The following is a 27,716-nucleotide window of genomic DNA, read 5'->3' on the forward strand; positions in this document are numbered from 1 at the left end:
TATGCACACACACCCACACACACATATATATACATATATAATACATATATACACATATATATATTCTCATTTTGGTGGGGAAAAAGGAGAAAAAGGAGTAAGTGAGCGAATAAAGAATAACAACTAAGTAATATAAAATCCACATTATAATAAGTATTTCTCGAGATAGGTATATCACCGTCTACTTTTGCTTCCGTTTAGCTTCTCAACATTTTTAAAGTTAGCCAAACCTTATGACTCTTCTGGAGGGAGTGAGGGCTGTCTTTGGAAATCTCCCGGTCTCTTCCTGATATACTTCTCTCGGCCTCCTCCCGTCTCCTGCCTTCTCGATTCTCGCACTATTTCCCAAGCGGAGCGGGATAATTCCTCTGCCAGGTTTTCCCTCGGTTTCCCTTGGCAACCCTCTGGCCTTCACGTCTGTAGTCACCTCTTCCACTGTCTGATACAGTTGGATCCCATCTTCATAAAACACTCAAAGTTTAGCAGGGTACAGAGTTTGAAATCTAATCCTTTCTTGCTTTAGTATTCACTTTACTTCAGAGTATTCTTTATGTTTCTGCAAGACCGCGGTGGGGGGGGGGGGGGGTAATCTTGGTCGAAATATATTAACTTATCACCCTCTTCTTACCCCAGGCCTTGGTACTGTATCGAAGGAATTTAATTATTATTGAGCGGGGCTTATCTGCTCTATTTTGGGTAGGCTTCAGGATGAGCGCACGATGCACTCTTTCAAGTTCCAGCTCCATAGTCAAGGGAAGCTCCAGCGCGTCCCACAGCAACTTTCCAACAAACTCCGTCATAGACAAGCCCTCTGCTCCTTCGGGAACGTTGTATATCCTGATGTTTTTCCACCGTGATCTTCCCTTCAAGTCAAGCAGTTTACCTTCTTGTTGATTTAATATTTTTATCTTCTTACTTAGTATCCGTTCCACGTTTTGAACGCGATCTTCCACCTTCTCAATTCGAGTCTCTGCCACTGCTATTTTTTGATTAACGTTAGCGAACTCTGACATAATATCATGTAGCTGCTGTTTTATATCTTTCTGGAACTCCCTTATCTCTTTCAAAATTTCAATCATATTTGCCGCTTCGCCTGAACGAGGCCCAACGTCCGCCTCGCTAGGACGCGGTCGGGTAGGAGAGCCACTCGCTGCACTCCTCTCGGCTGCAGGCTCCACAGTGTCGCTTTTTTAATTTCCATTCTTTTTCTTTTTTTGGATCTGTCTTCACTAGGGAAGACACAAACAATCCCCAGATGTAATAGTGGCCAAAGGAACTAGGGTAAAGGATGAACTGAAGGACATTTATATTAGGCAAGAAATGGTGTTGGATAGACAGTTGAGTCTGAAGGCTGATAAGTCCCCGGGACCTGATGGTCTGCATCCCAAGGTACTTAAAGAGGTGGCTCTAGAAATCGTGGATGCATTGGTAATCATTTTCCAATGTTCTATAGATTCAGGAACAGTTCCTGCTGATTGGAGGGTGGCTAATGTTGTCCCACTTTTCAAGAAAGGAGGGAGAGAGAAAACAGGGAATTATAGACCAGTTAGCCTGACGTCAGTGGTGGGAAAGATGCTGGAGTCAATTATAAAAGAGGAAATTATGACACATTTGGATAGCAGTAGAAGGATCAGTCCGAGTCAGCATGGATTTATGAAGGGAAAATCATGCTTGACTAATCTTCTGGAGTTTTTTGAGGATGTAACTATGAAAATGGACAAGGGAGAGCCAGTGGATGTAGTGTAGCTGGACTTCTAGAAAGCTTTTGATGAAGTCCCACATAGGAGATTAGTGGGCAAAATTAGGGCACATGGTATTGGGGGCAGAGTACTGACATGGATTGAAAATTGGCTGGCTGACAGGAAACAAAGAGTAGCGATTAATGAGTCCCTTTCGGAATGGCAGGCTGTGACTAGTGGGGTACCGCAAGGTTCGGTGCTGGGACCGCAGCTGTTTACAATATACATTAATGATTTAGATGAAGGGATTAAAAGTAACATTAGCAAATTTGCTGATGACACAAAGCTGGGTGGCAGTGTGAAATGTCAGGAGGATGTTATGAGAATGCAGGGTGACTTGGACAGGTTGGGTGAGTGGGCAAATGTATGCTAGATGCAGTTTAATCTGGATAAATGTGAGGTTATCCACTTTGGTGGCAAGAACAGGAGGGCAGATTACTATCTAAATGGAGTCAAGTTAGGAAAAGGGGAAGTACAACGAGATCTGGTGTTCTTGTACATCAGTCAATGAAAGCAAGCATGCAGGTACAGCAGGCAGTAAAGAAAGCTAATGGCATGCTGGCTTTTATAACAAGAGGAATTGAGTATAGGAGTAAAGAGGTCCTTCTGCAGCTGTACAGGGCCCTGGTGAGACCCCACCTGGAGTATTGTGTGCAGTTTTGGTCTCCAAATTTGAGGAAGGACATTCTTGCTATTGAGGGAGTGCAGCGTAGGTTCACAAGGTTAATTCCTGGAATGGCGGGACTGTCATATGTTGAAAGATTGGAGCGACTGGGCTTGTATACACTGAAATTTAGAAGGATGAGAGGGGATCTGATTGAAACATATAAGACTATTAAGGGATTGGACACGCTGGAGGCAGGAAGCATGTTCCCGCTGATGGGTGAGTCCAGAACTAGAGGCCACAGTTTAAGAATAAGGGGTAAGCCATTTAGCACAGAGATGCGGAAAAACTTTTTCACCCAGAGAGTGGTGGATATGTGGAATGCTCTGCCCCAGAAGGCAGTGGAGGCCAAGTCTCTGGATGCATTCAAGAGAGAGTTAGATAGAGCTCTTATAGATAGCGGGGTCAAGGGATATGGGGAGAGCGCAGGAACGGGGTACTGATTGTGTATGATCAGCCATGATCACAGTGAATGGCGGTGCTGGCTAGATGGGCCAAAGGGCCTACTCCTGCACCTACTGTCTATTGTCTATTGTCCCCATTCCTGCCCCTCTTATCAGTTCAAATACATTCAAAAAATACTATATTTGATGGGTTAACGGGGCTTAATACGCGTTTTTCCGGAGGAGCTAGTGACTTAAGCTGCCACTCTCGATGATGACATCACCAGACTCAATCCCATCAATTCTCTTCTCTTCTTTCCCTCTCTTTCTCTCTATTTCTCTCCTTCCCTCTCCCTCTCCCCCTCCCTCCCTCCTCCTCCCTCTCTCACTTCCTCCCTCCTCCTCCTTCCATCTCACTCCTCCTCTCTTTCTCTCACTTATTTTCACTCATTCTAAGGCCTCTTAAAACCTAACTTTTAAATCAGGCTTTTGATCACTTGTCAAGATCAATGAGTTTTTTCTCATACACACGTATTTGTATGCATAGACTCTCTGAAAAACTTACTTGCAGCCACATCACAGATGCATTGCATTAGAGATGCAGTATTCAAAAGAGAAACATAATTTAAGCATACATTATTCAAAAATTATCCCTCAGCAACCAAGTGTCAAGGTTTCTGAGATGACAGTCCTTTGAAGCACCATGTGATGTATTGCTATGACAAAGAAACTCTGCAATTCCAAATTGTTAGTGGAGTTGTCAGACAGGGCTAAGATTGCTCTAATTTAATCCTTGGCAGCTCAATGTTCCAATCCACAAAGCAAACCCATACTGGAATCCAGGGTAACAAAACCACCAGGCACTTGAGGAGGGCCATTCTGTCCACTAAACTTTGTTGAAGCTTTATTAAAGTTCTTCAGTTGGCTGCATTCTCCTGTTTCTTTCTCCAATCAGATTTACTTTCCTTCAAATATTTGTCTTATATCTATTTGTAAAGTTAATTACTCTTTTTAAGCTGATGGATTCAGATCTTGTGTTAAAAAAAATCATCCCTCTCACTGATAACCTAGCAACTGATGACAATTGTCCTTAAAGTAAGCTGCTAAAATAGCTGCCTGAATGTTTTCAGGAGCAGATTAGGTGGTCAAGAGGGAATTATATATCCTACTGAGCCTAGTTGAATAGCACCCTGTGCGTTGAGCAAGTAGATTAAGTATCCGCCACAATTTCTGTGCATACTTTTTGCTGATGCAAGTAGTTCAGGCTTTTGGGGATTAAAATTTACTTTCAGACATTTGACATCACTGGAGAGCTGAAATTGTTAACTCTGTATATTTGTATTGTCAATGGCATTCTGAATGATTTATGAACTATCAGAATTTAATTTAACTGTTGTTCATTGGTGATTACAAACAAGTCTTTCCCCCACCCATCTAGGCAAATCTCAAGATGAGATCCATCTTGACAGATTAAGATTTTCCATTTATGCTCTACCATGATTAATTGACATTCTTAAACGCACAGAGGAAAGATTGTTTGCAAATGAGTCCTCTGTAGAATACATAATTCAATTGGTGAATAAACTGTCAGCCTTCTGGGTATTAAACATGAAAGTAGTTATTAACTTTAGATTGATTTTACTAGACTACCAGTTTTAGGTCACTTTCATAATTATTAGACTAATAGATTAATTTCTGGCCTAAAGGGGGTTGTCCTGTGAGGAGAGATTGATTAGGATGAGTCTGTATTCCCATGCTTAGAAAACTGAAGAGATCCCGGTAAATCATACAAGATTCTGAGAAAGCTGGATCATATCTGAGAAGCTGTTTCTTGGCTGGAGAGGTTAGAACTAAGATGCATAAACTCTGGTCAAGGAACAAGCCATTTAGGTCACAGATGAAGAGGTTTCCTAAAGCAGAAGGTTGTAAACCTTTGGAATTCTCAACACTAGAAAGACTCATGTTGGTTAATAAATACTTTCAATGCTGTGATCCAAAGGTTATTGGGAATCTGGGACTTGGGCAGCAGTGGCAAGTGACTCTGTGCACCTTGGGAGGTCAAATGAAAGAAGAAAGTACAAAGTTAATTGTAAACCCCTTATAGCATTGAGGTAGAAGGGTTCTTGGCGTCCAAGTTCATCACTCACTAAAAATAGCTTTGCAGGTGGATAAGGTGGTGAATAAGTCATATGGTATGCATGTCTTTATTGGTAGAGGTGTTGAGTAGAAGAGTATGGAAACTATGCTGCAGCTATATAGAACTTTAGTCAAATTGCACTTGGAATATTGCCTGCAGTTCAGATCCTCTCATGATAGGAAGGATGCAGAGAAGGCATAGGGAGATTGACCAGGATGTTGTCTGCATTAGAAGGAAATGTTGGACAAACTTTTAATGTTCTTCTTGTAGCACTTGGAGGCTGAGGGGAGATCTGATAAGAGGTTTTTTTGAAATTATGGGAAGCATAGAAAGAGTAAAATTAGAGTGTTTTCTCTAAGGTAGAAATGTCAAAAACCAGAGGTGGGATATTTAAAGACAATATGAGGGACAGAGCCTGGTAGGTCCCTGGAATAGTTTACCAGGGCATTAGTGGAATCAGGCAGATCCATAGAGTTTAAGAGGCTTTTACATAAACACATGAATATAAAGAGAAGTGACAGTTATGGATGGGACACAGGAGGAGGGTATTTAGTATAAATTAGCATTAGGTTCGGCACAATATGGTGAGCCAAATGGTCTGTTCAGTGTTGTTCTGTTCTATGTTGAAGGACCATCCATGGTCATGTTGAATGATGAGGCCATTTGGAAGGATCATAGACTTACTGCTGCTCTTGTTTTGTCTGCATTTCAGAGTTCAGATTTATTGTATTTATCATATGTACTTCAAACCAGACAGTGAGATTCATTAAATAATTTTTGTTGCAGCTTAAGTCTGGAGGTATGGTGGGTGAAGATAGCTCCAGCTAATGAACCAAAGCAGAGAGGATTTGTCTGATGGAACATAGACCAGAACAGGCCTTTTGGCCCTCAATGTTGTGCTGAACTAATTAAACTAGTAATTAGATACTTAATTAAACTAATCTCTTCTGCCTACACAATGGATACCTAATTGAATTAATCCCTTCTGCCTCTCTCTATTCTTTATACAGTATTGTACCTATATTAGATCTTCTATTCTATTTACCTCCACTGACACCATCCCTGGTAGCACATTCCAGGCATCCACCACTCACTAGGTGTAAATGAACTTACTCTGCACATCTCCTTTGAACTTTCCCCTCTCACCGTAAATGAATGTCTCCAAACTCAGGCAGAATTCTGGTAAATCACTTCTACAACTTTTCCAAAGCCTCTGCATCTTTCCTCTTGTGGGACAACTAGAAATGAATGCCATACTCCAGATGCAGTCTAACCAGAGTTTTATAAAGCTGCATTACTTATTGACTCCTGAATTCAATGCTTCAGCTAATACAGCAAGCATACCATATACGAGGAAATCTGCAGATGCTGGAAATTCAAACAACACACACAAAATGCTGGTGGAACACAGCAGGCCAGGCATTATCTATACGGAGACGCGCGGGCCGAGACCCTTCGTCGGGACTAACCGAAAGGAAAAATAGTAAGAGATTTGAAAGTAGTGGGAGGAATACCATGCGCTTTCTTTACCACCGTATCAATTTGTGCAGCCACTTTCAGTCCTTTAATCATTTCTCAAAATCAAAAATGTTAGACTTCACATTAACTTGAGGATTTAAATAAGATAGCTACAATTCCAAACAAGCAGCCAGACATTATACTAAGTAAGATTTAATGTAAAATTGTTGTGAGATTCTTGGCAACCAGTTGTTTTATTACTTGGCTAATTGGTAAAATTAAAGTTATACTTCAGAACAACAAAATCATCAATGTGTTGGGCCCATCTCAGATGCTCTGAGATATTGACATTCAGGAACTTGAAGTTGCTCAACTTTTCTATCACTGACTCCTCAATGAGGACTAGTGTGTGTTCTCCAACTCCCCCTTCCTAAAGTCCACAGTTCCTTGGTCTTGCTGATGTGTGAGTTTGTTGTTGTGACACCACTCAACAAACCAATCTATCTCACTCCTATAAGCATGGTCAACATGTGAGATTCTACTAACAACAGTTATGCCATCTGCAAATTTATAGATGTGCTTGACCGAACAGTCATGAGTGTAGGGAGGGTAGAGCAGTGGGCTAAGCATGCATCCCTGAGGTGCACCTGTGTTGATAGTCAGCAAGGAGATGTTGTTATCAACCCATACTGACTTGTCTCCCAACAAAGAGGATGAGGATTAAGTTGCAGAGGGAGGTACAGAAACTCGGGTATTAACACTTGGTAATCAGTACTGAGAGGATGATGATGTTGAGCGAGGAGCTCTAATCCCTTGATAAACAGTAATCACTTCTCGAAAAATGGTGAACATAGGGCTTTCAAATAATTTTAAGACAGGATTCTTGATAATATATATATAGAGAAAGGTGTCATAAAAAGTCCTGTTTATAGACTTTTGATCCCACTAGCACCAGGGAAGAGGCTATGCAGTGTCCACGGCTGGATGAGTAACTCTAAACCAGTTACTTCCCTCAAGCCATGAGGCTGATCAACAGCTCTGCCTATTAACCCACCCCACCACCTCTAAATACACATCACCTACTGTCATATTATGTACAGTCCACACAAATCAGTCCATATACATAACAGGTTCTTGTATGTTGTGTTTTATAGATTGCTTTTATATTTATATTTATTGCATTCTTGTGCTCTTTATGCTTACTGTGTTTTTATACGCTATATTGGAGTAACAATTATTTCATTCTCCTTTACACTCAAAGAATGACAGTGACATTCCCGAATCTTGAAACTACAATAAGCAAGGGGATGAGAGGGCATTGGATTCCAAAGGAATGCAAAGCTGAGCATTATTTCAGATCAATCTTTAATGGCAGGCCAGATCTGAGAGGCCAAATGCTTATATCACCATTAAAAGGATTGTTCAGTATAAGAACATGTGATATGAACAGTGAAGGTACAATCACCCCATTTTTTACTGACACACAAGGGGCAATTGAAACCAGCCACTCAATCTGCTTAAGATTAATTAGTGCTCGAAAACTACGTATCACAAGCCTAAACTAGGTATCTTTTCCTTATTTGTAAATAGGTTTTCTCTTTGATCCTCATTCTCTCTGTTTCAGTCTCTTGACATATAATCTGTGTGTATTTCCCCCGGTGCTCAAATTTCCTCCCAAATCCCGAAGTTGGTGAATTGAGCATTGCAAATTGCACCTAGTGTGTAGGGGAGTGGTAAATCTTGGGGGTGGTGGGGAGAGTTGATGTAAATGTGGAGAGAATAAAATGGAAGTAATGTCTAAATAATAGACTTGATGGTTAGCGTGGACTTGATTGGCCAAGAGACGAGTTTCCATGCTGCAGATTTCTATGAACCTTTATTTCTGTCCCTCTCCATGTTGGTGTTTATTTACCTCTGTCTGTGACTCTCTGAAACTTGCTCTCTCCTCATCCGTCTAAGTCCCTCCCTCCCTTCAGCTTCTTCTCTTTTTTGCTCTCTCCTTTCTCTCTTGCTCTCTCCTTATCCATCTCTCCCTCTCCCTCTCTGCATATAGCTCCTTCTGAAGTGTATTTAATACTTCAAAGTAAATTTACTATCAAAGTACATATATGTGCATTTGTCACCAAATACAACCCTGAGATGCATTTTGTTATGGGTATACTCAGTAAATACAAGAACCATAATAGAATTAAAGAAGACCGCACCCAACAGGGCAGACAACCAAACAATGTGCAAAAGACAAAAATTGTGTAAATACAAAAGAAAAAAAAGTAATAATGATATAACAAATAAAGCAATAGGTATCGAGGTCATGAGGTGATGATTCTTTGAAAGTGAGTCCATAGGGTATGGAAACAGTTCAGTGTCTGAGTAAGTGAAGTTAACCCCACTGATTTGAGAGCCTGATGGTTGAGGGATAACAAATATTCCTGACCTGGTGGTGCCATTCCTGAGGCTCTTATACCTTCTTCATGATGGTATCAGTGTGAAGAGAGCATGACTTGGGTGGTGGGCGTCCCTGTTGATGGATGTTACTTTCCTGCAATAGCATTCCATGCCATGTAGATATGCTCAATGGCAGGGTGGGTTTTTACCAGAGATGAACTAGGCCATATCCACTATTTTCTGTAGAATTTCCATGCAAGGACATTGGTGTTTCCATAACAGGCTGTGATGCAACCAGTAAATATACTCTCCATCACATATCTATAAAAGTATGTCAAAGTTTGACTCAGAAGACCTCAGTTTCCTCCTCCTGAATTCAATAAACAGCTCCTTGCTTTTGTTGACATTGAGAGAGAGGTTGTTGTTGTGACACCACTCATCCAGATTTTCAATCTCCCTCCAATATGCTGACTCGTCACCATGTTTGCTTCAGCCAATGACCGTAGTGTCATCCCCAAACTTAAATGTGGCATTGGCTCTGTGCTTAGCCTCACAGTCAGCAGCATAATGCTCATAGAGCAGAGGCCTAAGCACACAGGGGTCTGCAAATGAGGAAATTGAGGATCTAATTGCACAAGGAGGTATTGAGGCCAAGCTCTAGAAGCTTTTTGATTAGTTCTGAGTGTAGATGGCAGTATTGAATGTCAAGCTATAGTCAATAAAGAGCATCCTGATGTATACACCTTTGCTGTCCAGATGTTCCAGGGTTGAGTGAAGAGCCAATGAAATGGCATCTGCTGTAGACCTGTAGGCAAAATGGAGCAGATCCAAGGCTCTTCTCAGGCAGGAGTTGATGTGTTTCATCACCAACCTCTCAAAATAATTCATTACAGTGGATGTAAGCTCTACTGGACGATAGTCATTGAGGTAGGTTACCTCATTCTTGGGCACCATCACAACTAAAGCCTACTTGAAGCAGGTGGTTACCTCAGACTGCTGAATCAAGAGATTAAAGATATCGGTGAACACTTCAGCCAGTTGATCAGCACAGGTGCTTAGACCTCGGCCAGGTATCCCATCTGGGCTGAACGCTTTCTGTGCGTTCACGCTCCTGAAGGATGCTCTCATGTCGTCCTCAGAGACTGAAAACACAGTGTTATCGGGAGCTGTGGGTGTTCATTGACAGGAGTTTTGATGTACAAACTGAGCATAAAAGGCATTGAGTTCATCTGGGAGCAAAGCCCAGTTGTCACCTACAGAATGTCTCTTCATTTCACTTTGTAATAGGTAGTAGCATTCAAGCCCTGCCACGGCTGTGAGTAATGCCGTAGGTATATTGTTTGATTTAGCATTCTTTGTTTACATAGATCATTATGGGTTATATGTAAGAAGTACATGACTGGCATACACCATAACATGTGAGTGCCTCCACTATAAAGAAAAACAAAGTAGACAATTTTCCCGGCTCCTGTGTTTTTCTTTTGAGTAGTTTTTGGAGTTAAAAAAACAGCTTCTCTTTCTTGCTCCTTCCTTTCTTGCTTGCTCTCTCCTTATCCATCTCTCTCCCTCTCCCTCTCTTGCTCTCCTCTCTTCTCCGACACTCTGCCTGTCTTTACTTTGGAGCTCCATGAGCTCCGGTCACTACATCTTTTCCCAGCTTGCTGAGCTTCTGGCAGACGGTGAAACTGAATGGTTGGGAATAGAGTTAAGCATGGCAGATGATACATCCACATGTCCAGAGATCCTTAACATTTTGTTCAATTATTTTAATGAACTCATTCGATTGATTTAATTTTAATGGTGCAACTCACAGTAACTATTAAGAGCCAGGATCTAATTTCATTAAATGAACATTTATATTCATTATTCCAATACTGCTTGAGAAATGGCAGATTATTGCAGGCATTTGGGCTTTATTTGTTTGTCATTAGTGTCCTATCGCAGTGGCTGTCCCAAGGTAGCAGTCAATAGGAACAGGAACCAGTGCCTCTGCATGGCATTGAGAGATTAAACATTGAGTAATGCTAACATCTGACAGAGTAGTGTTTCTCAACCTATATTGTATCAAGCCCTGTTTTACAAACACTGACCCAGTGAACAGTTTATGTTGAAGCAGCTCACGTCATTTTGCTTCCCTGACACTTAATGCAGACTTCAAGTTAAAGAGGCACAGCAACCCTAAAGTTAATGCAAATAATTAGCATAAACAGGGAAGCATTATCAACATCTGGCACACGATTACTCCCTAGTGGCATTCATCATTGTACAGTTTGAAAGAATGCCCTAAATTGACACAAGGTGTCATCCATCAAAGGAGCAGAAAACCTCAAGGACCCTATCATTGTTCAAATTACTGAAGGAGGAGTCGGTAAAGGCAGGTGGCCCTTTTAACTCTACCATCAAACTATAGGACATAACTTCCTCTGCACCTAGCACTCTCTTACTGCCTTCAAGTGGTTTGGTATTAACATTTTGCTGAAAGAAGGCCCCTTTCCACATGTAGCTGTGTTATTTTAGGCAGGTTTGCACATTATAAGAAGCTGTGCTCCATTACTCAAAGCATTAATGGAGTTAATGTTTTATCAAAGCCTTGTTTTATTGGTAAATCAGTAAATTCATTTCTGATTGTCACATATACTGAGGTAATGTGAGAAACTAGGAAACGTGTAGCTCGGGTGGTTGATGGTTGTGTTGACTTGTTCTCTAATCCTAGCAATCCATTTGCAAATGTTTCATCACCATATGAGGAGACATCATCAGTGTCCATTTGTGGAGGACACACCATAAGTAAACAATGCATTAATGATGTCTCCTCGCATTCTGACAAAACATTTGCAAATGGATTGCCAAGATCAGAGAACTCAACCCAAACAAAGTGAAAAACATTGTTTTACATGTCATCCATACTGATCATTTTATTATATCAGTATATCAAGGTACGACCAGGGAAGAACAATAATAGAACTTGGAATGTAGTGTTACAGTTACAAAGAAAGTGCAGGCAGGCAATAAGGTACAGAGCCATGATGAGTTCAAAAGGTTCATTGAAACTCTTATAACAGTGGGATAGAAGTTGTCTTTGAATATGGTGGGTGAAATATGTTCCCAGGCTTTTGTATCTTTTGCTCGATTGGAATGGGGAGAAGAGGGAGTGTCGAGGCTGGGTGGGGTCTTTGTTTATGTTGGCAGGGGGGAGTATAGATAGAGTACATTGAAGAGAGGCTAGTTTTCATGAAGTGCTGAGCTGTACCCTTTCTTGTGGTCTTGGTCAGTGCAGTTGCCATACCAAGCTCTTGTGTGTCATAGTAGGATGTTTTATGGTGCATCTACAAAAGTTGGTGAGTGTGAACAGGGAAATGCTGAATTTCTTTTGCATCTTGAGGAAGCAGAAGTCCTAGTGTACTTTCTTAGCAGTGCCATCTACAGTGGATGGTTGGATCAGGACAAGCTATTGGCAATACTTACATATCAGAACCTCAAGTTCTCAACCATCACAATCTCAGTACCACTGATGTGAACAGAAGCATGTCCACTACCCTGCTTCCAGAACTCAGCATCTAGCTCTTTTGTTTTACTGATACTCAGAATCAGAATCAGGTTTATTATCACTGACATCCTGACACCATGCCACCATGCTCTCTGTCTCCTTCTTTTACTCTGAGAATCTAGTCTGAATCAAGGTTGATACCAAATGTAAGAGCTAGCATTTTTGTGGTGTGCCATAATGCCGACCTGACTCAGAAGTTTGTAGGAAAGAACATCAATAATTTCCCACTATTAGGTGGCAGTATTATCATACTCTCAGTCACCACTTATAGGAGTGGAACCCAGTATGGTTTCCGCTGCAGCGGCCCATCTATCCAAGGCTCAATGTGTTGTTAATTCAGAGGTGCTCTTCTTCACACCACTGTTGTTAAGAGTGGTTATTTGAGCTCCTGGTGCTTACCTGTCAGTTAAACCAGCCTAACCATTCTCCTATGACCTTTCTCATGAGCAAGACAACATTTGCCCACAGAACTGCCACTTACTGGACATCTTTAGTTTATACAGATTGTTGTGCGTGAAAATCGCAGGAGATCTGAGATACTCAAGCCACACGATCTGGCACCAACCATCATTCTGTGGTCAATATCTCTTGGATTACGTTTCTTCTCCATTCTGACGTTTGGTCTGAACAACAACCGAACCTGTTGACCGTGTCTGCATGCTTATATCCATTGAGTTGCTGTCACATGATTGGCAGATTAGATATTTGCATTAACAAACAGGTGTACAGCTGTAAAGTGGCCACTGCATGTAGTCGCCCATAATTTGCTACGGGTGATCATGTCAATATTAAATCTGGAGTGAACTGCCTGAAGAAATCAGTTGGGAAAGTGTGAGGGAGATATGCAGGGAGAATTGGCTCTGTGTCTGGAAGAGAATAGGTAAAGACTGGGGAATTGAGCTATGGGGATGTCCTTTTAAACTGCTGGTAGAGGCAATATGGCCTGATTGGATTTCTCTTTTGAATCTCATTGTGATTCCATGCATTCATGTTATGAAATGGGAATAATTATAATTGTTTATTGTTCTAACATTTCACTTCAATGGATTTATACCTCTGTATATTATAGTTAAAATGTACTAAGGATTATAGTAGATTGTGAAACTGAGACAGAAAATATAGAAATTTAAATTAATTGTTCAAGTTAAAGTTTGTCATTGCCATAGGTATACATGCCACAAAAATTAGTTTTTCAAGCAACTTCACAGAACAAGATGGGGGCAAACGTAAGTTAATATGAACTTATATTAACGTAAGTTATGCATGATATATGCCTGTGGAAAATAAATAGAAAAAATAAACCTAATGACACTACTACAAGATTGAGAAAGAAGGAAAAAATACGGTCTGAGATAATGTTACAGTTTTACAGATGGGTTCAAGAACCTGATGGCAATGGAGGAAATATGCCCCTAGTCAGGTAGCATTTGTGGAGAGAGAAATCATGTTAATGTTTCAGATTGACAACTTCTCATCAGTACTTGAACAGAAAGATAAAAGCATTTTTAACAATGCAACTCCACATTTTCCCATGTGCTGAAGTTTTTTTTTCCCTTAACTATGCCCAGTTCTAAAGAAAGATCATTAACCTAGATGCTAACGCAGTGTTTCTCCAGTAGTCTTCTGCGTGTTCAGCATTTTCTGTTCTACCTAAATTTTCCAGCATCTCCAGCACCATTAGTAAATCGATAAACTGGTTTATTGTTGTCACGAGTACTGAGTGACACGTGACAATAACATATACATACAGCTAGGGTGCCTAATACTTTAGCACAGTACTATATTTGTCAAAGTCGAATGGAGAGTAAGTTGCAAGTCTGGTGGGAGTAAAAAGAGTTGGGAATAACATGGGGGGAGTGCCACAGGGGGGATGTAGTACAGGTGGCAGAGAAGGAGTGCCAGAGCCAGGGTGGGGAGGGTGGCAGGTGACAAGCATGCAGGCACACCCATCCCTGAGACACCAGTCAAGGTCATTTGGTTCCAAACAATTGGTTTATTGATCATTTCAGAATTTCTCTCTGGTGCTTCCTGCTCCCTCCCCTCTCAACTTCCCCTTTCTAAAATGATTCCTCTCTCCCTGCCTCCTTCCCACTCTCAGTCCACAATAGAGACCCAAATCAGAAGCAGGTCTATCATCACTCACATATGCAAGGAAATTAGTTTATCTGTGGTAGTACAGGCAATACATAAAATTACTACAGTACTGTACAAAAAACTAGCTATATATACGTGCCTAAGATTTTTACACAGTGCTCTAGATTCTGAGGTCAGAAGTCCATCTTATCATACTAGTGGACCATTTAGTGGACTTACTGCAGCAGGATAGAAACTGTCTTATGTGCCTTCGGGTTTTTGTATTTTCTGCCTGATGGGAGGGAGAGAAGAGAGAATATCTGGGTTGGGTGGCGTTTTGATTGTGCTGGCCACTTTACTGAAACAGCAAGGCACATAGACAGAGACCATAGAGGGGAGGCTAGTTTCCGTGATATGCTGAGCTGTGTCCACAGCTGTCTGTAGTTTCTTGTGGTCACATGTACAGCAGTTGTCATAACAATCCATAATGCAACTGGATAGGGTGCTTTCTGTGGTGTATCTAAAAAAAAATGAATCAAAACAGAAGGTCAAATTTGTCAAACATTTATCATACCATGTTTACAGCATTCTGGGTTCTGTGATGACTCCTTCACTTCTCTTTTTGCCTCCATAGAGGATGACATCTTTGGAGAACTTCCTGAATTCTTCCCATCGGATCCTCCCGACCCACTGCCACATTTCCTGATCGAGCCCCGGGATGCGTACATTGTGAAGAACAAGCCTGTGAACCTGTACTGCAAAGCAACTCCTGCTACTCAGATTTACTTCAAGTGTAACAGTGAATGGGTCCATCAGAAGGAACACACGACGGACGAGTATATGGACGATACCTCGGGTGAGTAATGGTTGCCATGTTATTGTTAGCCATTGACAAGCCAAATGGCATATTCCCATCCCTGAAAAAACAATTATTTCTACTTCAAAGGGGTTCTTCATTGAAGATGTTGGAATTGAGAGCAACAAACAATTTGCTGGAGGAACTCAGCAGGTCAGACACTGTGGGAGAGAAGGAAATTGTTGATGTTACGGGTTGCAACCCTGCATCAGATGTCTTTCATTGTCTCAGGATGCCTCAATGCACATTGCAGACAATTCCCAGCCAATTAGTTAACTTCAGGGTAGCTTAGCTTGTTCTTGCTTCTCATTCATATGCTCCAGACAAGATTCCTCAAACATCCATGAGATAATCATTTATAATGACCCAAAATGAGGACATTTAGCGCAGCGGTTCCATGCTGGCTCCAGAAGGAGCAATGCTATGAGTCTTATCCTCCCTCCTTATTGAAAACTGGTGAATTGGTTTACTATTGTCACAAGACTCAAGGTGCAGAGAAAAGCTTTATTTTGCTTGCCATCCATACAGATCATTTCATCACATCAGTATATCGAGCTAGTACAACGGAAAGCAAAACCGGAAAGAAATGCCAAGTATTACAGTTAATAGAGAAAATGCAGGGCAAGGAGACAATAAGGTGCAAGGTCGTAACAATGTAAATTGTGAGGTTAGGAGTACAAGGGAGCCATGTCAGCGGGATAGAAGCTGTCCTTGAGTCTGCTAGTATGTGCTTTTCAGGCTTTTGTATCTTCTGTCTGATGGGAGAAGATTAAATGTCCATGATGGGTAGGTCTTTTATTATGTTGGCTATTTTACTGAGGCAGTGAGAAGTGTAGATAATGTTTCCCCGTATCCCTGCAACATGCCCATTAATTCCCTTTAATTTCTTTTTGACATTAACCTGAAGTAGGAGTAATAAATTTACCAGCATGTCCTTGGATGTGAGAGGGAAGCAGAACACCCAGATGACATCCTTGTGTTTGTGAAGATACCATGCAAACTCTGCACACATGGCACCTAAGGTCAGGCTCAAACCCAATTCCATGGAACAGTAACATAGCAGAGCTACTGGCTGTGCCAATGTGCAGCAACTTTGACACTGAGAAATCAAGTGCCTTTTAAGTATCAGTTGTGTCTCAATGTCAGACCTCTCTAAGTTTAGGGCTAGCAAGTTGCAGGCATGTTATGTTGGGTCAGCCTTTGTGTTCGCTTGTTGTCAAGTGGAGGTGATGTATTCTCTACATATCATGGGATCAGACCCTTATCACACCCCATAAATAGTTTGTAAGTGCAAGCCAACAGAAAGCTATTTGCTGCTGAAGGTTTCCATCAAACTGTTTCCTCCACATCACACTTATCACCAACTCCCGGCAAAATATTACAGTTCCTCATCTCTTTGTTGTGATGGTTATATTTGGATGAAGATTGGTGCAGGTGAAATAATTCAATTGCCACAGTAAATCTGTCCCTTCCCCCTAAATAAGGAATCAACCTGCTTAGATCAGACACTGCCACATCTGACAGAGACTGTTCTTTCCAAATTTATTTGTACTGATAGTTCTGTGTCTACTCTGAAAGAGCTTGAAGGTGTTTAAAGCCAATGAGCAACTCAGCGGGGCAGCTTCACTGTTCCAGTGGGTCCGATCCTGACCTCTGGCTCTGTCTGTATGGAGTTCACTTTTACTTCTGTGACCATGTGGGTTTCCTCTGTGTGCTATGGTTTCCTCCCACATGGTAAAGACATACAGATTGGTAGATGAATTCTCCACTTTAAGCTGTTAGTATATGCGAGTGAGTGGGGAATAAAGAAGGAGTAAAGTGGAGATGGTGTAAGTGGAGGTTTGATGGTTGGCGCAGACACATTAGCACGAGGGGACTGTTTCCACACTGTATGATTCTGCCCTTTATGAACCTGGGTGTAAGTTCCACACGATGTCTCAGTACTCCTTCAACTCTTGGTCAATCCCTGTTTTAATTGCTCTACCTTCGTCAGCCATTCCTCCAGCTACTGATGCCCCGGGTATTGATGACCCATAGGACAAGGAGACACAGGAGCAGAATTAGACCATTCCGAACTATCGAGTTTGCTTCACTGTACAATTATGGCTGATAACTTTTTCAACCCCATTCACCAACCTTGTCTCTGTAACCCCTCCTATCTCCACCTCTATATCTCCCCCTCTGAACCTCTGTCAAAGCTCTTGGACATCTGCTGTAGTATTTTTGATGGGCCGCTTTTAAATTTTGTTTGAAAATGCTCCTTGGGACACTTTATCACTTTGAGGGTGTTCTATAAATACAGCATGTTACTGAACATAGCAGCATTACCTTTATTGCCTCTGGGAGCATTTGAGTCAGAGTGATTCAACAAACTGGGCAAGTCTTACAGTTCTGCAGCATTTTTCATGAACTTATTATTCCTCGAAAGTGCTTTATAACAATTAAATTATTTATGAAGTGTAGTGATTTTGGAAACTTAGCAACCAATATATATGCACAGCAAGCTCCTTTCAACAGCAATGGTGAGAAAGACAGAATAATCGCTATCAGTAATGATAGATGGATGGGAGACCAGGGAGAGTTTCTCCTCTGTGCTTTTTTGAAATAATGACCCAGCATTCTTTCTCAGCTTCCCAGAAGGGCAGATGGTTTGAAATTGTTTCCGAAAGCAGCATCCTTGATGATGCAACACTCCTCATTCAAAGGATAGCTGGTAACTTGTTTACTATTGACACAGGTACTAAGATACAATGAAAAGCTTTGTTGACATGCCATCCAGATAGATATTTCCATGTAGTTGTGTAGAAAAGGAAAAACAATAACAAAGTGCAGAATAAAGTGTTACAGTTAGAGAAAGTACAGTGCAGGTAGACGAAATGCAAAGTCTGTGACAAGGTAGACTGAGATCACGAGTTTAGATTTATCACACGAGAGGTTCATTCAAGAGTCTTATAACAGCAGGATGGAAGCTGTCCTTGAGCCCAGTGTTGAATGTCCTGTTTTATGTCTAATGCCCAATGGAAAGGGAGAGAAGAAGCAATGACCAGAGTGGGAGGTGGCTTTTCATATGTTGACTTTTCCCAATGCAGCAGAAGGTAGATAGGATGAATAGAGAGCAGGCTGATGATGTTCACAGCTCTCTGCAAGCTTTTATGGTCTTGAGCAGAGCAGTTAGCATACCAGGCCATGATGTTTTCGGATATGACACTCCCTATGGTGCATCTGTAAAAATTGGTGTGAATCATCAAGGGCATGCCAAATTTCTTTCAGCCTTCTGAAGAAGTAGAGATACTTCCTTGGTGCAACCTTGACCATTGTGTCTATGTGGCCTAGATTTGGTGCTCCTCCACTTAGACTGAAATGAAATAGTCTTGGCAGTGGAATTAGGTTGCCTCATGGTAGTAGGGTTGAGGAACACTGCTTGGCCAAGTGTTTTGGGCTCGACTGAACAACGAAAAGGAGAGGTTGTCAGACCCAAAGCCATGTGCACAGTGGTCCCAGTAACATTCACAAATTGGCATTATTTTTCTGATTCTGAGCTGAAAGAGCTTTGACCTTGATACAGCAATTATCTTTATTTATCTAAGAAAGATATTGAAGTCATACCCCAGCTTTTTTGGACTATCAGCTAATAACCCAGAACTAAGTTATTAAAAACTTCAACCACATGACTGGGCTCAGCAATGTTGTCTGTGGAACTAGCAACATGTCAGGTCAATCCATGATTTGAAATCCCGAGGCTGAAAGCTCCCGCCCTTACCTGGCTTGGACTATTTGTAAATACACAAACCATTTCTGAGGCTCAATTTTAAGTGCTGTCAGTTCAAGGACAATTAGAGATGGGCAGCAAATACTGAAACTGGCTTGTCTTGCACGAATCTTGAATCTAATGAATAAACAAAGTATTTTTATCAACCAGCACCCAAGTTTTAGCCTATTTAGTCAAGATCAAAGTCAAATTTATTATCATATGTGCAAGTGCATGTAGAGTATGCACAGGTTCAATGATAAATTTAATTGTAGCAACATCACAGGCACATTGCTTCATATAAGCAATGTTAACAACAAAACATAAATTATAAACACAAGAAAATCCGCAGATGCTGGAAATCCAAAGCAACACACACATGCTGGAAGAACTCAGCAGGCCAGGCAGCAGCAGTGGAAAAGGGTAAATAGTCAGTGTTTTGGGCTGAGACCCTTCATCAGAAATTATACACAGTTTTTACAAGAAAGAACACAATTAGAACAAAAAAACCTGGTATTAGTGTAGGGTGATTGAAGTGGTCAAAGTGTTTCTAAAATGTAGTGATTTGAGTTGTGCTGGATGGCTCAAGATCCAAATGGTTGAAGGATAGTAGCTGTTCTTGATCCTGGTGGTGTGGGACTTCAAGGCTTCTGTATCACATTTGTATTGCTGAATACATAGATCATTAAAAAGCCTGTGTTTATTCTCTGAGCCAAAATTAACTACTCTTTGATATATTTCCTTAATTGGACACATAAATCAATTTAAGATTGAGGAGTTGGCGGTTCACCTTTATTTTGCATACATCTCTAGGGGAATCAGCCAAACAAAATGTTTATCTCATGGGTTCTAGAGAAAGGAGGCCTTTTCTAACAAACTAGGAAAAGATTTTTTTTTAATATATATATTCTGCTCACTAGTGTGAATAGATTTTGGGAGGTTTTAATGATAGGGATAAGCCTCAATAATTAAGAATAAAAAGCAGATAATGCTGGATTACTTCGCAGGTCAGGTGACGTCCGTGGAGGAAGTAGAACAGAGAAAAGAGGTTATCTTATTGAAGCATTCTGAGGGGAATTGATAGGATTAATAATGAAACAATATTTTTGCTAGAGAATCCAGATCTAGGGGCATTGTTTCAGAATAAAGGGGGAGGGGTCACCCATTTAAAGTAGAGTTAAGGAGGAATCCTGTTTCAGAGTGTTAAGACTCTTTGGAATTCCCAGTCCCAAAGAACTCTGCAGGCTACTGTGGTGAACGACATATACCTGTCTGGACACGCCCCCCACTGCTGACTGCTCCTGTGGCTCCTCCCGCAGACCCCTGTATAAAGGCGATTGGAGGCACTGCTCCTCCCTCAGTCTCCAGGATGTTGTGTGATGGTCCCTTGCTGCTGATTGTGCTCTCTTCCAGCTAATAAAAGCCTATCTCTCGCCTCACGTCTCCGAAAGTTATTGATGGTGTATCAGCTACAGAAAAAATACCAGAGGAATTCAGAGGGTCAGGCAGCATCTGTGGAGGAAATTGGACAGTCAGAGTTACAGTTCAAGCATTTCATTGGAAATTGACTGTCTGTTTCTCTCCATCAAAGCTGCCTGACTTGTGATTTCCTCCAGCACTTTGTCACTCCAAATTCCAGCATCTGCAGTCTCGTGTGTCAAGGCTGGGTTAGTTTAATATTTTTTAAACCAAAATAGACTGATTTTTGGTCAAAGGTTATAGGGGAAAGTGGCAGTGCAAGATCGGATTAGCCACAACTTTATTGAATAGTGGAGCAGGCTTGAGGGTCCTTGCCTGTTCCTGATCCTAATCTGTATGTTCTTTGCCCTTTATGTTACTGGTTAAAGTTCAGGATTGATGACCATCCATCAGAACTCTCAGTGGACATACTGGATGAGAACAATTGATATGTTAGCTGTGAGATTTCTCAGGCCATAGACTCCAGTTGACTTGCGAATGGACCATTCAACCACTTGAGTGGCTTCACTATTCAACAAATGATGAATTTTGGGGAAGTTGAACCAGGACAGAACATGCACAGTTAATGGCAGGGCCGGGCGTAGTGCTGCTGAACAGAGAAATCTGGGAACTGAAGTACATAGTTCCTGAAAGTGACAAATGAGGATGATGAAGAAGTCATATGGAATGCTGATCTTCATTGGCTGTGGCATTAGCAATAGGACTTGGGGTGTCACATTACAGGCACATAGAATGTGGTGCGTAGATTTAGTCACCACACTTCAGAAAGGATATAATTAGGTTAGAGAGGCTGCAGAAAAGGTTCATAAGTGTATTACCGGAAATGGAGGGCATGAATTATAAGGATAGTCTGAATAGGTTGGGTCGTGTTTTCCCCAGAGCAACAGAGCCTGAGGGATAATCTTACAGGTGTTTATAAATTTATGAGGGACATAGATAGTCACAGACTTTTTTCCCAGGGGAGTCTAAAACTAGCGAGTGTAGGTACAATCAGACTAACTGCAGGACCAAAAAAAAAATCTGCTGGAGAAACTCAACAGTTTGATCAACATCTGTTGAAGGAGCCGAATTGTCGATGATCAAGCTGAAACCCTGCCATTCCCTTCCTCCCACAGATGTTTAGTTCCTTCAACAGATTGTTTGCTGCTGAAGATTCCAGCATCTGCATTCTCTTATATTCTCAGGGAAGAGATTGATTGGTAATAGGCAATAGATGTGTATGTCACAGCCATGAGAAAAATTGACATGAAATGTTCATTGCACCATTGACTTCAAGGACTCTTCATCTCATGTTCTTGATATTTATTGCTTTTTATTTTTTATTATTATTATTACTTTTTTATTTGCACAGTTTGTTGTCTTTTGCATTTGGTTGTTCATACTGTTGGGTGCAGTTTTTCATTGGTTCTATTGTGTTTCATGAATTTGCTGTGAATGCCCGTAAGAAAATGGATTCAAGGGTGTATATGGTGACTTTTACAGTATGTACTTTGATAATAAATTTCTTTGAACTTTGACTTAATGTTTGCATCACTAATCTTCAAATGAAGATTGATAGATTTTATATAATATTTTATTAGACGTATTGCTTTTCTGCTGTAACAAATTCTGACTTTACTCTTATAGTAATTAGCATAAAATATGCAGACTCCTACTCTATCTATGTAAATGAAGGATAGAAGACATTTCATTGCCTATGCAATTCCATTTTTGTTTCCACTATTTCCACAAGCAGTGAATTCAATATCGTAGCCCCACTCTGATTAAAATGAAGATTATACTCACATTCTCTTTGTACCTTCAGAATCTCTTCACGCTTCCAGTCCTTGAACAATCTGCTGATGTGAATTTCTAACTCTGCTTTCCACCACTGACCCCTTAGTGAGATGTAGTATGTGTTCTCTGAACTTCCCCTTCCTGAAGTCCACAATCAATTTGTTAGGCTTATTAATGTTGAGTGCATAGTTGTTGTGGCAGCACCACTCAAGCAGCCAATCTAAATCATGCTAATACACCTTTTCATCGGCATCTAAGATCCTAACAACTGTGGTGACATCTGTGAATTTATAGATGGGGTTTGAGCTGTGCCTAGCCACACAGCCATGAGTGTGGAATGAGTAGAGCAGTGGGTTGAGCACGCATCCTTGAAGTGCACTTATGCTTATTGGCAGCGAGAAGATGTTATTACCAATCTACACTGTGATCTCCCAATCACTTGCAGCGGGAGCTACGAAGTTCCGGATTTGTTTATCAGCTGGTTTATTAATAGTGAAGGGATGATGGTGTTCAATGCTGTTGTCTAGGTATTCCACACCTGCCTGGAGAGCCAGTAAGTTTGCATCCACTGTAGACCTGTTGTACTGGGAGGCAAACTGCAGCATGTCCAACTCCTTGCTCAGCATGAACAAGTGTCAAAGCACTTCATCACAGTAGAAGTGAGTGTTTCCAGGCTGTGATTGATGTCATTTTGAAACAGGTAGGAACCTCTGACTGCAGCAGTGAGAGGTTGAAGATGTCCTTGTACACTCCAACCAGTTGGACAGCCCAGATTTTGAATACCCTGCCTGATACACCATCGGGGCTTGATGCCTTGCGAAGGTTCACCCTCTTCAAACATATATTGATAGCTAGTCTCTTGTTTTACAAATACTTCTCTCTCACTCTCACTCTCTCACGCTCTCTCTCTCACTCTCACTCTCTCACTCACTCTCACTCTCTCACTTTCATTCTCTCTCTCACTCTCACTGTCTCACTCTCTCATTCCCTCACCCACTCACTCATCTCCTTAAGCTCCTCCATTGTCAGCTTCCTTTACTTCATCCATAAAACTTGGACTCCAGAAATCCCTTCTTCTGACTTTTTTTCCTTTAAAACATGCTTCTTTGACCAAAATGCTTGATCAAATACTCGAATCTCCTCACTGCCAAATTTGTTTTAACGATGCAGTTATGTAATCCCATTCTGAATCAGTTAGAGCTCCATGGATGTAATTGTTACACCTGTTGATACCAATAATCCTTACTTCTCCCAAGAATGTGATTCCCCCATACCTACTCCCTCAATGTCCATAAATTTTGAGGACCTCTATCAGCTCCTTTCCAAGAACACCAATACATGTGGGCATAGTTGCAATTAAAAACTTACTTACTGACACAAAACAGCAGCAGAGACACAACTTACATAAGAAAAACATGAATTATACATAATTATACAAGAAGGAACATAATTACAACAAAAAATATTCAGAGTCCATTGTAGTGCAAGTGGCCAGTGTTGGTATACTGAGGTAGTGACCAGGATTGTGCAGGTTAGATCAGAAATGGAATGGTTGAAGGGAAGTAGCTGGTTTTGAACCTGAAGGTTCTCTGCCTATTGCCTAATGGTAGCTGTGAGAAGATAACGTGGCACAAATGCCGAGTATCTATGATATTGCCTTCTCAAAGCAATGCCTCATGTAGATACACCTATTGGTGGGGAGAGATGTTCCTGTGATACATTGAGCTGAGTTCATTACTCTGCAGAGTTGCCTTACCAGACCTAGTCTTCCAGTCAATTGAAACATCCTCTTAGTATCAACCCTGTAAAACCCCCCAGAGAATTTTAGACTTTAAAACAAAATTACCTCTTAGAGGTTTGTAAGCATCCCCTGTCCGATCTTTCTTTAAAAGACAAATCTCCCATCGCAGAACCCTCAACCCTTGAGCAAACCAGCCAGAGATCTTCCCAATCAACCCATCCCCTTCCAAACCGGGTGACTAAAGATCAGAAGCATGGAGTTGAAGCGGAGCCTAAGCATATGGAGCAGGCCTTTTAGATATTTCTTACAATCTGTTTGAGTTACGAACGGTTCAGAGGAACAGAAACCTGGGAACCACTGAAAACTGGCTCACATTCCACTGAAACTCTAAATGAAGGAAGTTGCTTCTCAGTTCCCTACTGAATTTAATAGAGATTCATACAATATTTATAAACGCATCTTTATCTCATGTATATTGCCCAAAGAGTGTAGTGACTCTGGAGCTGAAGATTGTTTCTGATTGCTGATTATTCTATTGGTCACTGTTGTCTTTGTAAAACCACAGGGATTTTGCGGGGGTGAGTGGCAGGTCCTTTTCAATACACAGGGCAGGAACAGGGCAGCTCAGTGACAGGAACCACCCACCCAAACTGACAAGGCAGTCTGAATGAAGCCAGTGTTAGCATTTAAAGAGGATGGCAAACTCAAAAAAGGGTTGTCTTGATGTTCAAAGGAAGCAGTGAAATCCCTGAATCACAACTGGCAGCATTTGAACAACAAGCTTTGCTGTGTAATCCTCTTCTACTTGCCTGAGTTTAAGTTTCCTAACATCGCCCCAAGAGTCGATATAAGACACGTTAACCGCTAGATGCGTGCATAATGCTGTAATCCCTTGCTAATCTTGGTCTCAATACTGTCAAACACAAAATACTTTTTACCTTGAATAGTTAGCCTGTAATCTGGCAGGTTGCTTACAGTCCTCCTGCTTCTTAAGTACATAATCTGTTTTTGAGGTGAAATGCTATATTTGTGATTTTCTGTTCAATGTAGGCCTCCCTACACTGAGCCCCTTGAGCTCAGCACCATTGCTGCATTGGCCAAATGTCTGAGCAACTGCGATATTCAGTTCAAGTGCACTAAGGAGATTAGATCAACTTACTTTCAAAACTCTGCTCATATTTTCTTAAACTATGTCCTGGACAGCTTTGCCTGCTGACCAAGCTGCCAGCTCAGTCTTTTTGATTGGCAGCATTTAAAGGAATTTGTCTATACACCCATAACTGACAAAGGTACATATACCTCTTTACAACTTCCGTTGAACATTGCATTGTAGAAGTTTCAAAGTATTAATGTTATAAGTTGCTGTTAGTGTGACCTGGCAAGAAGACACTAAAGGAAGCTTGGTATTTGGGGTACCTGAGTGCAAAGCCCTAATAATATGTATTTCAAAGTTCCGAAATTCTAAGTAAATTGATTATCAAAGTACATATATTTCACCATATATAACCCTAAGTAAGCTATAAATATCGAGAACATGAGATGAAAAGGCTTTAAAAGAGAGTCCATAGGTTGTAGGAACTGTTCAGTGATGGGAGAAGTGAAGTTATCCCCTCTGTCTCAAGAGCCTGATGATTGAGGGGTAATAACTGTTCCTGATCCTGGTGGTTTGAGTCCTGAGGCTCCTGTACCTTCTTTCTGATAGCAGCAGCGGGAAGAGAGCTTTACCTGGGTGGTGGGGGTCCTTGACGATGGATGCTGCTTTCCTGCGAAAATGCTCCGTGTAGATGTGCTCAATGGTGGGGAGGGCTTTACCCATGATGAACGTGGCCGTATCCACTACTTTTTTGTTATATTTTCCATTCAAGGATGATGCAGCCAGTCAATATGCTATCCAACACATATCTATAAAAGTTTGTCAAAACTTTAGATACCATGCTGAATCTTTGCAAACGTCCAAGGAAGTAGAAGTGCTGCTGTTCTTTCTTCTTAATTCCACTTGGGTGCTGGGCCCAAGGCACGATAACACCAAAAAATTAAATTTGTTGTCCCCTTCCATCTCTGATTTCCCCAATGAGGATTGGCTCATGGACCTTCAATTTCCTCCTCCTGAAGTCAATAATCAGCTCCTTGGTCTTGCTAAAATTGAGTAGAGGTGGTTGCTGTGGCACCACTCAGCCAGATTTTCAATCTCCGTCCTGTATGCTGATTCGTCACCATCTATGATTTGGCCATTGACAGTGGTGTCATCAGCAAACATAAATATGCCATTGGAGCTGTGCTTATCCACCCGGTCATAAGTGTAAAGCAAGTAGAGCAGGGGGATAAGCATGCAGCCTTGTGGTGCGTCTGTGTTGATAGAGATTGTGGAGGAGATGTTGTTGCCAATCCCAACAGACTAAGATCTGCAAATGAGGAAATCAAAGTTCCAATTGCACAAGGAGATATTAAGGCCAAGGTCTTGAAGCTTATTGATTAGTTTTGAGGGGATTATAGTATTGAATGCCAAGTTGTAGTTGATAAAGAGCATCCTGATGTATGCATCTTTGCTGTCCAACTGGTCCAGGGTTGAGTGAAGAACCAATAAAATGGTATCTGCCATGGACCAGTTTTGATGGTAGGCATACTGGAGTGGAACCAAATCTCTTCTCAGGCAGCAGTCGGTATATTTCCTCTCAAAACACTTAATCTCTGTGGATATAAGTGCTCCTGGATGATAAATATTGAGGTAATTTACCACATTTTCCTTGGGCACAGGTAAAATTCAAGCCTGTTTGAAGCACGTGGGTACCTCAGACTGCTGAAAATACTCCAACAGTCAAGCAGCATCTATGGAGGGAGAAAGAGAGTAAAAGTTTGTTGTTGATGATTGGAATTAAATCATTGACTAGAAATATTGTCACTTCTTCTCCCTCCACAGATGTTGCCTTACCTGTTGCGTGTTCCCAGCAATTTCAGTTTTACTCAAGTTATGACTAAGGTAGTCAGATGGATCTTTCTTCTATCAAGACCATAAGACATATGAGCAGAATTAGTCTATTTGGCCCATTGAGTCTGCTCAGCCATCTTGTCGTGGTTGATCCATTTCCCTCTCAACTCCATTCTCCTGCCTTCTCTTCATAACTTTTCATGCCCTGACTAATCAAGAACTTATCTACCACTGCCTTCAATACACACAATGTTCTGACCTCCACAGATGCCTGTGGCAATCAATTCCACAGATTCATCATCCTCTGGCTAAAGTAATTTCTCCTCATTTCCATTCTAAATATTCATACCTCTATTCTGAGGCTGTGTCATCTGGTGTGAGACTCCCCCACCATAGGAAACGTCCTCTCCACATCCACTCTATGTCTTTTGATAGCTTTCAATGAGATCCCTCCCCTCATTCTTCTCAATTCTAGAGAGTAAAGGCCCAGAGCCATCAATCACTCATCATACGATAAACCTTTCTTTCCTGGAATCATTCTGGTGATCTGCCTCTGAACCCTTTCCAATGTTAGGACGTCCCTTCTTAAATAAGGGGCCCAAAACTGCTTAGAATACTCCAAATGAGGCCACAGCAGTGCCTTATAAAGCCTCAGCATAACATCCTTCTTTTTTCATTCTACCTCCTCTCAAAATAAATGCTAACATTGCATTTGCCTTCCTCACCACCACCTCAATCTGCAAACTAATGTTTAAGGAATCCTAAATGAGGTCTGTCAAGGCCCTTCACACCTTGGAGTTTTGA

At 41.3% G+C, this 27,716-nt stretch overlaps 1 protein-coding gene across 5 annotated transcripts in view; it reads left to right on the forward strand.

Annotated features, from left to right (window-relative positions):
* LOC140726275 (netrin receptor UNC5C-like) overlaps window positions 1-27,716 on the forward strand; it is a 359,820-nt gene that overhangs the window by 241,663 nt on the left and 90,441 nt on the right. For all 5 annotated transcript variants that reach the window (XM_073042431.1, XM_073042432.1, XM_073042433.1 and 2 more), the window contains exon 2: window positions 15,021-15,242. In XM_073042431.1, the coding sequence (XP_072898532.1) occupies window positions 15,021-15,242 (222 nt within the window). The remainder of the gene's footprint in view (window positions 1-15,020; window positions 15,243-27,716) is intronic.

This window comes from Hemitrygon akajei, chromosome 4, assembly GCF_048418815.1.
Source record: "Hemitrygon akajei chromosome 4, sHemAka1.3, whole genome shotgun sequence".
In the NCBI taxonomy this organism is placed as follows: Eukaryota; Metazoa; Chordata; class Chondrichthyes; order Myliobatiformes; family Dasyatidae; genus Hemitrygon; species Hemitrygon akajei.